This window comes from Salmo trutta, chromosome 1, assembly GCF_901001165.1.
Source record: "Salmo trutta chromosome 1, fSalTru1.1, whole genome shotgun sequence".
Taxonomy (NCBI): Eukaryota; Metazoa; Chordata; class Actinopteri; order Salmoniformes; family Salmonidae; genus Salmo; species Salmo trutta.
The window spans coordinates 67,592,878-67,606,312 of record NC_042957.1 but is presented as its reverse complement, the minus strand read 5'-3'; the positions used below and the strand labels follow the sequence as shown (position 1 = coordinate 67,606,312).

At 43.4% G+C, this 13,435-nt stretch overlaps 1 protein-coding gene across 2 annotated transcripts in view; it reads right to left on the bottom strand.

The window, feature by feature from the left end:
• Positions 1–13,435, bottom strand: part of LOC115205984 (septin-9) — a 134,015-nt gene that overhangs the window by 97,352 nt on the left and 23,228 nt on the right. For both annotated transcript variants that reach the window (XM_029772498.1, XM_029772463.1), the window contains exon 2: positions 6,555–6,626. In XM_029772498.1, coding sequence (XP_029628358.1) covers positions 6,555–6,626 — 72 coding nt within the window. The remainder of the gene's footprint in view (positions 1–6,554; positions 6,627–13,435) is intronic.

Genomic DNA, 13,435 nt, shown 5'->3' with positions numbered 1-13,435 from the left:
TATATTTGCCATATACCACACCCCCTCTGGCCTTATTGCTTAAGTATGCTGTATCACTACTGTACAATGGAAAAACTATATAAAACAGAAGCGGGGTAGTCTCTCTCTCTCTCTCTTTCTCTCTATAAAAGGTGCTTGACATCCATCCACCTCTTTGTTCAGGAAACACAGGTGAACCCTAACCTTTGGCACATCCCTCACACTTGCCTGGGGGTCATTTGGCGAGTGGCAGTGTGTGTGTGTGTGAGAGGGAGAGATCAAACACACCCAGGTGTAAAAAAAAAAACTATCAGGCTGCAGTGTTGCCCAATGCAACCCTCACCTTCCAAAATGCAGCAAGGAGTGAGTGTGGGGGGTGCAGTCAGGGTCACTTAGGCCAGGGCTGTCTAAAGCATTGCGCAACAAGAGAGGACAGTGGACCAGAGTTTGGGCCTAAGTGCCTATCAAAACACAATAGTAATCTGAATCACAGATCAACTAGCAGCTTCACAATGAATGGCTGATATAGTTATGAACTACATGATCTAGATCACAGGCTGTCCCAAATAGCACCTTGTTTCCTATGTACTAGTGCCTTACTTTTGTACAGGGCCAATAGGTAAAAAGGTGCCATTTGGGACACAGCCACAGTGAACACAATGGAGTGAGCCATGCTAGTAACACAGTGTGGCAGCTTCCTCCCTTATAGAGATCAGTCTCCTGACTACTAACTGAACACAATCACCCAGAGGGCATGGCCATGGACAATACAACCACTGTCAGAGACACTATTCAAAGACTACAGATGGACTTCTACCAGTCCTGTGTGTGTCTGTGTGTGTTTGTGTGCGTGTTGGTGTGTTTTGGTTTTACTATCCTTGTGGGGACCAGAAGACCTCACAAGAATAGTTAAACAAGGACATTTTGCCGGTCCCCTCAAGGAAAAAGCTATTTTAGGCTTAAGGGTTAGGTTTAGGGTTAGGTTTACAATTAGGGTTAGGCTAAGGGTTAGGGGTTAGGGAAAATAAGATTGTAATTCCTTGTGTGTGTGTGTGTGTGTGTGTGTGTGTGTGTGTGTGTGTGTGTGTGTGTGTGTGTGTGTCCATGCGTGTGTGTGTGTGCCTGCGCATGTGTGTATTCTTAAGATTACCGTACAACAGCACTCTCCTCCTAAGGCCCATCTACCTCCTGTCTGCTCATATCTCAGCCCCACCAGGAGAGGCTTTGTGTGGGGCACCTCCCTCTACTTCCCAAGGGGGGTCTGCTGACAGGATGGGTCTCATTTACACCCCTAAACACTTCCCATAACTCAGTCTGCCTGTCTACCTGTTAGCTCTGCCTGTCTGTCACTCTGCCTGTCACACACACACACCTGAGAACACAAACACGCAAGCAGGCACACACATAAACACACACACATACACACACACACACACTGCTAATAGTAAAAATTCCTGTGTATATCCCTATAACCCTGTCTGTAAGTGTGTGTATCCTAGCCTGTCTGTTAGCCTGCATAGTACAGTATCTGGCTGCCTCATTGCCTGTCAGATTCCTGTGGCTTGAGTGCACATCCTGCAAGGACATGTGCTCATACACAGGCTGTGTGTGTGTCCCTCTCCCCAACTCGGTGCTCCAGGCGATACTCCCCCCCCCTCTCTGAATTGCTGATGCTGCAGAAGGAGTTTGCTCTTCCCAATGAGAGGAGGAGGCCTCAGTGGTGAGCCACAGCCACAGCCTACAACCTCATGCCAGCACTTGGCAGTTACCCACACACGTGCACACACACACACATGAACACACACACATGAACACACACACAAACACATGCACAAACACCCACCTACGCACACGCATGCACGCACACGCACACACAGTAGTAGTAGTAAATACTGAGTGCTTATAAAGTTTTCGATCATTATCTCAATCTATCTCTCACTGTCGTACCCGTGCTCTTTCAATCTGTCTCACTGTCATACCCGTGCTCTTTCAATCTGTCTCACTGTCATACCTGTGCTCTTTCAATCTGTCTCACTGTCGTACCCGTGCTCTTTCAATCTGTCTCACTGTCGTACCCGTGCTCTTTCAATCTGTCTCACTGTCGTACCCGTGCTCTTTCAATCTGTCTCACTGTCGTACCCGTGCTCTTTCAATCTGTCTCACTGTCATACCTGTGCTCTTTCAATCTGTCTCACTGTCGTACCCGTGCTCTTTCAATCTGTCTCACTGTAGTACCCGTGCTCTTTCAATCTGTCTCAATGTAGTACCCGTGCTCTTTCAATCTGTCTCACTGTAGTACCCGTGCTCATTCAATCTGTCTCACTGTAGTACCCGTGCTCTTTCAATCTGTCTCACTGTAGTACCCGTGCTCTTTCAATCTGTCTCACTGTCGTACCCGTGCTCTTTCAATCTGTCTCACTGTAGTACCCGTGCTCTTTCAATCTGTCTCACTGTAGTACCCGTGCTCTTTCAATCTATCTCACTGTCATACCCGTGCTCTTTCAATCTGTCTCACTGTAGTACCCGTGCTCTTTCAATCTGTCTCACTGTAGTACCCGTGCTCTTTCAATCTGTCTCACTGTAGTACCCGTGCTCTTTCAATCTGTCTCACTGTAGTACCCGTGCTCTTTCAATCTGTCTCACTGTCATACCCGTGCTCTTTCAATCTATCTCACTGTCATACCCGTGCTCTTTCAATCTGTCTCACTGTCGTACCCGTGCTCTTTCAATCTGTCTCACTGTCGTACCCGTGCTCTTTCAATCTGTCTCACTGTAGTACCCGTGCTCTTTCAATCTGTCTCACTGTAGTACCCGTGCTCTTTCAATCTGTCTCACTGTCGTACCCGTGCTCTTTCAATCTGTCTCACTGTCGTACCCGTGCTCTTTCAATCTGTCTCACTGTAGTACCCGTGCTCTTTCAATCTGTCTCACTGTAGTACCCGTGCTCTTTCAATCTGTCTCACTGTCGTACCCGTGCTCTTTCAATCTGTCTCACTGTAGTACCCGTGCTCTTTCAATCTGTCTCACTGTCGTACCCGTGCTCTTTCAATCTGTCTCACTGTCGTACCCGTGCTCTTTCAATCTGTCTCACTGTAGTACCCGTGCTCTTTCAATCTGTCTCACTGTAGTACCCGTGCTCTTTCAATCTGTCTCACTGTAGTACCCGTGCTCTTTCAATCTGTCTCACTGTAGTACCCGTGCTCTTTCAATCTGTCTCACTGTCGTACCCGTGCTCTTTCAATCTGTCTCACTGTCGTACCCGTGCTCTTTCAATCTGTCTCACTGTCGTACCCATGCTCTTTCAATCTGTCTCACTGTAGTACCCGTGCTCTTTCAATCTGTCTCACTGTCGTACCCATGCTCTTTCAATCTGTCTCACTGTAGTACCCGTGCTCTTTCAATCTGTCTCACTGTCGTACCCGTGCTCATTCAATCTGTCTCACTGTCGTACCCGTGCTCTTTTAATCTGTCTCACTGTCATACCCGTGCTCTTTCAATCTGTCTCACTGTCATACCCGTGCTCTTTCAATCTTTCTCACTGAAACCCAGTGCTCACAGTCAGTATCTAAATAATATGTGTGAAATGCTTGATATTGTATGTGATGTAAACAGATACTTTCTTGGGGACCTGAATATTGACTGGTTTTCATCAAGCTGTCCGCTCAAGAGGAAGCTTCTCACTGTAACCAGTGCCTTTAATCTGGTTCAGGTTATTAATCAACCCACCAGGGTGTTTACAAATACTACAGAAACAAGATCATCCACATGTATCAATCACATTTGTACTAATACTGTAGAACTTCGTTCTAAAGCTGTATCCGTACCCATTGGATGCAGTGATCACGATATAGTGGCTATATCCAGGAAAGCCAAAGTTCCAAAAGCTGGGCCTAAAATAGTGTATAAGATATCATACAAAAGATTTTGCTGTGACTCTTATGTGGATGTTAAAAATATTTGTTGGTCTGATGTCTTTAATAAGGAGCATCCAGATGCTGCACTTCATAAATTTATGAAATTGCTTCTTCTAGTTATTGATAAACATGCACCTGTTAAGAAACTGACTGTTAGAACTGTTAAGGCTCCATGGATTGATGAGGATTGAAAAACTGTATGGTTGAAAGAGATGGGGCAAAAGGAGTGGCTAATAAGTCTGACTTCACATCTGACTGGCTGACTTACTGCAAATTGAGAAATTATGTTACTAAACTCAACAAAAATAAAAATAAACTGTATTATGAAGCCAAGATTAATGATGTAAAGAAACTTTAAATGAAATTATGGGCAGAAAGACAAATTCAACTCTATCTTTCATCAAATCAGATGGCTTATTCATCACAAAACCATTTAATATTGCCAAATATTGTTATGATTGCTTCATTGTCAAAGTGGGCAAACTTAGGCAGGAAATGCCAACAACGAACAGTGAGCCATCGTATTCATGCATAAAAAAAACAAATAATGAAAGAAAAGCATTGCAAGTTTGAAATTGTAAAGTTAGTGTGGGATAGGTGGAAAGATGATTGTTATCGATCAATAATGACCAACCTCCTGGCATTGACAACTTAGATGGAAAGCTACTGAGCTATCTGTCATATCTTTAATCTGAGCCTAGAGGAAAGTCTTTGTCCTCAGGCCTGGAGGGAAGCCAAAGTCATTCAGCTACCCAAGAGTGGTAAAGCGGCCTTTACTGGTTCTAACAGCAGACCTATCAGCTTTCTGCCAGCTCTTAGCAAACTGGTAGAAAAAATGGTGTTTGACCAAATACAATGCTATTTCTCTGTAAACAAATTAACAACTGACTTTCAGCATACTTATAGAGAAGGGCAATCAACATGTACTCCACTGACACAAATGACTGATGATTGGTTGAAATAAATTGATAATAAGCAGATTGTGGGAGCTGTACAGTTAGATTTCAGTGCAGCCTTTGATATTATTGACCATAACCTGTTGTTGAAAAAACATTATGGCTTTTCAACCTCAGCCATATCGTGGATTGAGAGCTATCTATCTAATAGAACTCAAAGGGTTTTCTTTAATGGAAGCTTCTCTAATGTCAAACATGTAACGTGTGGTGTACCGCAGGGCAGCTCTCTAGGCCCTCTACTCTTTTCCATTTTTACTAATGACCTGCCACTGGCATTAAACAAAGCATGCGTGTCCATGTATGCTGATGATTCAACCATATACTCATCAGCAACCACAGCTAATTAAGTCACTGAAACTCTTAACAAAGAATTGCAGTCTGTTTTGGAATGGGTGGCCAGTAATGAACTGGTCCTGAACATCTCTAAAACTAAGAGCATTGTATTTAGTACAAATTATTCCCTAAGTTCTAGACCTCGGCTGAATCTAGTAATGAATGGTGTGACTGTTGAACAAGTTGAGGAGACTAAATTACTTGGCATTTCCTTAGATTGTAAACTGTCATGGTCAAAACATATAGATTCAATGGTTGTAAAGCTGGGGAGAGGTCTGTCTGTAATAAAGAGACGCTATGCTTTTTTGACACCACACTCCAAAAAACAAGTCCTGCAGGCTCTAGTTTTGTCTTATCTTGATTATTGTCCAGACGTGTGGTCAAGTGCTGCAAGGAAAGACCTAGTTAAGCTGCAGCTGGCCCAGAACAGAGCGGCACATCTTGCTCTTCATTGTAATCATAGTATAAATACTATGCATGCCAGTCTCTCTTGGCTAAGAGTTGAAGAGAGACTGACTGCATCACTTCTTTTTAAAATAAACATTAATGTGTTGAAAATCCCGAATTGTTTGCAAAATCAATTTATACACAACTCTGACACACACCCTTACGCCACCAGACATGCCACCAGGGGTCTTTTCACAGTCCCCAAATCCAGAACATATTCAAGAAAACGTACATTATTGTATAGAGCCATTATTGCATGGAACTCTGTCCATCTCATATTGCTCAAATACACAGCAAACCTGGTTTGAAAAAACAGATAAAGCAACATCTCACGGAACAACGCCTCTGTGTATGTATTGATATGTAGGCTACGCGTGCTTCAAAACCATTTTTTGATGTAGTTCTGTTCTTGTCTATTAATGTTCTGTATTATTCATGTTTCATGTTCTGTGTGGACCCCAGGAAGAGTAGCTGCTGCTTTTGCAACAGCTAATGGGGATCCTAATAAAATACCAAATATCTAAATCTCTCTCCATCTCACCCTCACTGTGTCTATCTTAACCATCCCTCTCTCCTCTCTCAAGGGGAATATTTGTGATTCATTCCTACCTGCTTACTGTTACATATCAGTCCATCTGTGCTACAGCACCTGTTTCGTGGCTCACTTCTCAGAAACCCTGATAAAGTCTGCTTGCTGACGGAATACAGTTTGTTACTTTCACTAAATCCAGTGAAAAGTGTGAAGGGCAGTCAACAGTGCCTTGTCAACCCGCACTTCACCAATTCAGCTGTGCATTTTGCTCAGCCCACAACATGAACTCAGTAGCATTAATCAAAGTCCTTGTGTTGAGGCCAACAGATGTATGTATGTAAGTAATAATGCGTGTGTATGGTGAATGCCTCAGATAGAAACAGTATAACTTACTGGGACTGGTGATGGAAGAAGAACCTTCTCTGTCTGTCCTCCTCAGTCTCCCACTGGTGGACCTGGCAATACCTGTCACCCAGAGGAAGATAGAGAGAGAGGAGGGAAGGAGGGAGGGCGATCAATAAAGGTCATCCATTCTATGTTGCATAATACCATTATAACATAACACTACATATGCCTACAAGTTAACAACACTAAAACCCACATGGCTGATAACCTGACAACAGAGAACCCAGTGACAGCCATCACAGATCCTAGGTGACACTGAGCAGCTCTGGAATCACTGGAATGCCTTCTGGCGTTCCACTATGGCTTCCCATACAATGCTGACTGGGAGTGACCTATTCCATTCCAGATCAATACAGGGTCTGTTCTGTTGTGCTCTGTTCTGTACTGATCATTCCTTATTCCAGGCCAGGAGAGTTGAGGTGTTGGAGTGTGTGTGTGTGTGTGTGTGTGTGTGTGTGTGTGTGTGTGTGTGTGTGTGTGTGTGTGTGTGTGTGTGTGTGTGTGTGTGTGTGTGTGTGTGTGTGTGTGTGTGTGTGTGGACTGTAATGTAGACTGTAATGTAGATTCTGTGTAGACTGTTGGTCTCTCTGTAGAATGAGAGGTCGTCGGGAGGTCACAGAGTTCATCGGTCATCTTGGTCAACCATCACCCATACCAGTACAGGTCATACCAGCAGAGGAAGGGTGTATGGTAGATACGCTTAGTGGGAGGACGACTAGTGAGTTACTGATACATGTCTGCAGCTGAAACTCTACCCAGCTAGTAAGAGTAGATGGGGACCCCCTCTAGAATCACCACAGTTATCAATTACATGATGAGGGTAGATGTTGAGAGCATAGTCATTTCCTGTTCTTTTTTTTCTTCAGGAATTTGGCAGTCTCACTCCTCACATATTTAGTGTTTATTGGATATGGTAGAGGAGAGCAGTAACAGGAGACGAGAGGGAGAGGGTGCTGAAATTGTAGTGGGACAGATTCAAACCAATGCTGGAGTGGTATACAGTATGTCTTCCAGGGGCAGCAGCGTAGACTGCTAGACCACCCTAGGCAACAGTAAGTATCTATTTCTAAAGAGCTGATGATGATGTGATGATGGCCACAGAATCATGGTTTGATCTGATTTATAGCTTGGTGATTCAGAGGGGTCACACATGCCACAGGGGCAACCATCATAAGAGATCAGGGATTTAACACAGTCAGTACTATTCAGATGAAATGACTCCAACCTGTGGTTACTGAGTCAACTGACCCATCCTGTTCTGGCTCCTCCTTTTATTGAGACACTTCCTTTCTCAGTTCTGTCCTGTATGACATCGTTCACCAACATGACCAAGATATGTGGATTCCTCTCTGAAGTGTCACCAGTGTCTTTAGAGAGACATAGACAGCTGAGGGACAGGAAGAAAGTCTAAAGGAGTTCTGACTGTATGTTACTGAATACTGTGGGAGGAAGTCTAAAGGAGTTCTGACTGTATGTTACTGAATACTGTGGGAGGAAGTCTAAAGGGATCTGACTGCATGTTACTGAATACTGTGGGAGGAAGTCTAAAGGGATCTGACTGTATGTTACTGAATACTGTGGGAGGAAGTCTAAAAGAGTTCTGACTGTATGTTACTGAATACTGTGGGAGGAAGTCTAAAAGAGTTCTGACTGTATGTTACTGAATACTGTGGGAGGAAGTCTAAAGGAGTTCTGACTGTATGTTACTGAATACTGTGGGAGGAAGTCTAAACGGCGTCTGACTGTATGTTACTGAATACTGTGGGAGGAAGTCTAAAGGGCTCTGACTGTATGTTACTGAATACTGTGGGTGTCACAAAATACTTCGTGCTGTTGTAAGGAGGACCAAGGCGCAGCGGAAGTGTGGATACTCATATTTTAATTTTCAAAAAAGGAGTAGAGCATCCACTGAAAAAACAATAAACACCACAGTGACAGTCTTACAGGCATACAAAACGCAGTGTAAAAACAACCACCCACAAACCCCAGTGACAAACAACTCCTACATATATGACTCCCAATCAGGAACAACGATTCCCAGCTGTTCCTGATCAGGAGTCACAAGACACACACAAGACTGCCACGTCCTGACCCCCAAACTACTACAACAGCTCCATCTGCTGGTCAGGACGTGACAGTGGGAGGAAGTCTAAAGGGCTTCTGACTGTATGTTACTGAATACTGTGGGAGGAAGTCTAAAGGGATCTGACTGTATGTTACTGAATAATGTGGGAGGAAGTCTAAAGGGATCTGACTGTATGTTACTGAATACTGTGGGAGGAAGTCTAAAGGGGTTCTGACACTATGTTACTGAATACTGTGGGAGGAAGTCTAAAGGGGTTCTGACTGTATGTTACTGAATACTGTGGGAGGAAGTCTAAAGGAGTTCTGACTGTATGTTACTGAATACTGTGGGAGGAAGTCTAAAGGAGATCTGACTGTATGTTACTGAATACTGTGGGAGGATGTCTAAAGGGCGTCTGACTGTATGTTACTGAATACTGTGGGAGGAAGTCTAAAGGGCTTCTGACTGTATGTTACTGAATACTGTGGGAGGAAGTCTAAAGGAGTTCTGACTGTATGTTACTGAATACTGTGGGAGGAAGTCTAAAGGGGTTCTGACTGTATGTTACTGAATACTGTGGGAGGAAGTCTAAAGGGGTTCTGACTGTATGTTACTGAATACTGTGGGAGGAAGTCTAAAGGGGTTCTGACTGTATGTTACTGAATACTGTGGGAGGAAGTCTAAAGGAGTTCTGACTGTATGTTACTGAATACTGTGGGAGGAAGTCTAAAGGGGATCTGACTGTATGTTACTGAATACTGTGGGAGGAAGTCTAAAGGGATTTGACTGTATGTTACTGAATACTGTGGGAGGAAGTCTAAAGGGATTTGACTGTATGTTACTGAATACTGTGGGAGGAAGTCTAAAGGGGTTCTGCCTGTATGTTACTGAATACTGTGGGAGGAGGAGCCTACGAGATTCTGTTGTGTTGTGCTCTGTTCTGTACTGATCATTCCTTATTCCAGTCCAGGAGAGTTGAGGTGTTGGAGTGTGTGTGTGTGTGTGTGTGTGTGTGTGTGTGTGTGTGTGTGTGTGTGTGTGTGTGTGTGTGTGTGTGTGTGTGTGTGTGTGTGTGTGTGTGTGTGTGTGTGTGTGTGTGGGAGTTATAAGATAATGGATGCCCGACAGACAGAAGAGCACCAAAGACACATGCGTAACATGTGATCTCATTCCTCTCCCTGTTCCATACAGTACCTACAATCCATTAAAGCACAGGCCTCTCTCGCACAGGCCTCTCTCCCACACAAATTTGGACATCCTAGGCATACTTGGAAAGATGACACGTGCATGTACGTCTTTGGTTGTAAGACAGAAGAGATGAGAGGGTCTGTCTGTTAAGTCTATCTCAATGTGAGAGAGAGCAAAGAAAAATGAGGAAGAAAACTAACATCCACTGGATCCCACAGACTGCTGTTTGCTCTGGAATTTGTCTCTGTGGCCACAGAAAGCAATGCCTGGCTCTCCCAGACTGACCAACATCAGAGAGAAGCCTGCAGTCCAGTAACTTCAGAGAAACAGCAGCAGCACAGCCAGCCATGCTCTAATTCCTCCTCCTACTGACCAAAAAACAGACCGGCCGTGGAGAGAGGCAACCAGACCAGACTAGCTGAGCCCAGAGCCATTCACTCCTCCTGCCAGATACATACAACTAACATTTAGAGATCCAGTGAAGCTACCAGTACCAGACCAGACCAGCTAAACCAAGAGCACACACCCTCACTCAGCTAAACAGAGCCCGGTAACATTGTACTGAAGCAAGGTTGGATGAGAGCTCGACAGAACGACTACTCTCCCCTGCCACTCACCAAACGTGCCTCTCCTCCCTGCTCCTCGAGACCACAAATGGCCCAGTCACCATAGCAACAGTAGCAACAGGTCTGTTTTTTTCAGGGAGGTGATGGTAGTGTTGGAGGATGAAACTATGCGGCACACATACACACTAGAAGTCGACCGATTATGATTTTTCAACGCCGATACTGATACCGATTATTGGAGGACCAAAAAAAAGCCGATATCGATTAATCGGCCGATTTTTTAAATTTATTTGTAATAATTACAATTACAACAATACTGAATGAACACTTATTTTAACTTAATATAATACATCAATAAAATCAATTTAGCCTCAAATAAATAATGAAACATGTTCAATTTGGTTTAAATAATGCAAAAACAAAGTGTTGGAGAAGAAAGTAAAAGTGCAATATGTGCCATGTAAGAAAGCTAACGTTTAAGTGCCTTGCTCAGAACATGAGAACGTATGAAAGCTGGTGGCTCCTTTTAACATGAGTCTTCAATATTCCCAGGTAAGAAGTTTTAGGTTGTAGTTATTATAAGAATTATAGGACTATTTCTCTCTATACGATTTGTATTTCATATACCTTTGACAATTGGATGTTCTTATAGGCACTTTAGTATTGCCAGTGTAACAGTATAGCTTCCGTCCCTCTCCTCACTCCTACCTGGGCTCGTACCAGGAACACATCGACAACAGCCACCCTCGAAGCATGCAGAGCAAGGGGAACAACTGCACCAAGTCTCAGAGCAAGTGACGTTTGAAACGCTATTAGCGCACACCCCGCTAACTAGCTAGCCATTTCACATCGGTTACACCAGCCTAATCTCGGGAGTTGATAGGCTTGAAGTCATAAACAGCGCAATGCGAAGAGCTGCTGGCAAAACGCACGAAAGTGCTGTTTGAATGAATGCTTACGAGCCTGCTGGTGCCTACCATCGCTCAGTCAGACTGCTCTATCAAATCATAGACTTAATTATAATATAATAACACACAGAAAAACGAGCCTTAGGTCATTAATATGGTCGAATCCGGAAACTATCATCTCGAAAACAAAACGTTTATTCTTAAAGTGAAATACGGAACCGTTCCATATTTTATCTAACAGGTGGCATCCATAAGTCTAAATATTCCTGTTACATTGCACAACCTTCAATGTTATGTCATAATTACGTAACATTCTGGCAAATTAGTTCGCAACAAGCCAGGCGGCCCAAACTGTTGCATATACCCTGACTGCGTGCAATGAACGCAAGAGAAGTGACACAATTTCACCTGGTTAATACTGCCTGCTAACCTGGATTTCTTTTAGCTAAATATACAGGTTTAAAAATATATACTTCTGTGTAAAGATTTTAAGAAAGGCATTGATGTTTATGGTTAGGTACAGTCATGCAACGATTGTGCTTTTTTCGCAAATGCGCTTTTGTTAAATCATCCCCCGTTTGGCAAAGTTGGCTGTCTTTGTTAGGAAGAAATAGTCTTCACACAGTTCGCAACGAGCCAGGCGGCCCAAACTGCTGCATATACCCTGACTCTGTTGCAAGAGAAGTGACACAATTTTCCTAGTTAAAAGAAATTAATGTTAGCAGGCAATATTAACTAAATATGCAGGTTTAAAAATATATACTTGTGTATTGATTTTAAGGAAGGCATTGATGTTTATGGTTAGGTTCACGTTGGAGCAACGACAGTCCTTTTTCGTGAATGCGCACCGCATCGATTATATGCAACGCAGGACAGGCTAGATAAACTAGTAATATCATCAACCATGTGTAGTTAACTAGTGTGTCACGTCCTGACCAGTAAGGGGGTTATTTGTTATTGTAGTTTGGTCAGAGCGTGGCAGGGCGTGGCAGGGCGGGCGTGGTGTTTGTTTTATGTGTTTCGGGGTTTTTGGTTTATGTTCTATGTTAGTATATTTCTATGTTTGTTCTAGTGTGTCTATTTCTATGTGTCACGACTCCTACCGTAGGTAGCTCCCCCTCCTGTTCGGGTGGCGCTCGGCGGTTGTCGTCGCTGGTCTACTAGCTGCCACTGATTCCCTTTTCCCACTTTCCGTTTATTGTGTGCACCTGTTTTTGGTTTGGGCTGATTAGTGCTGCTTTTGATACCATCGATCACCACATTCTTTTGGAGAGATTGGAAACCCAAATTGGTCTACATGGACAAGTTCTGGCCTGGTTTAGGTCTTATCTGTCGGAAAGATATCAGTTTGTCTCTGTGAATGGTTTGTCCTCTGACAAATCAACTGTAAATTTCGGTGTTCCTCAAGGTTCCGTTTTAGGACCACTATTGTTTTCACTATATATTTTACCTCTTGGGGATGTCATTCGAAAACATAATGTTAAATTTCACTGCTATGCGGATGACACACAGCTGTACATTTCAATGAAACATGGTGAAGCCCCAAAACTCCCCTCGCTAGAAGCCTGTGTTTCAGACATAAAGAAGTGGATGGCTGCAAACTTTCTACTTTTAAACTCAGACAAAACAGAGATGCTTGTTCTAGGTCCCAAGAAACAAAGAGATCTTCTGTTGAATCTGACAATTAATCTGGATGGTTGTACAGTCGTCTCAAATAAAACTGTGAAGGACCTCGGCATTACTCGGCATGGACCCTGATCTCTCTTTTGAAGAACATATCAAGACTGTTTCAAGGACAGCTTTTTTACATCTACGTAACATTGCAAAAATCAGAAACTTTCTGTCCAAAAATTACGCCGAAAAATTAATCCATGCATTTGTTACTTCTAGGTTGGACTACTGCAATGCTCTACTTTCCGGCTACCCGGATAAAGCACTAAATAAACTTCAGTTAGTGCTAAATACGGCTGCTAGAATCCTGACTAGAACCAAAAAATTTGATCATATTACCCCAGTGCTAGCCTCCCTACACTGGCTTCCTGTTCTACATCAAGATCCATCAGCTTCATCTCATAGTCGGACATAGTCGGCTGATTTCAAGGTTTTACTGCTAACCTACAAAGCATTACATGGGCTTGCTCC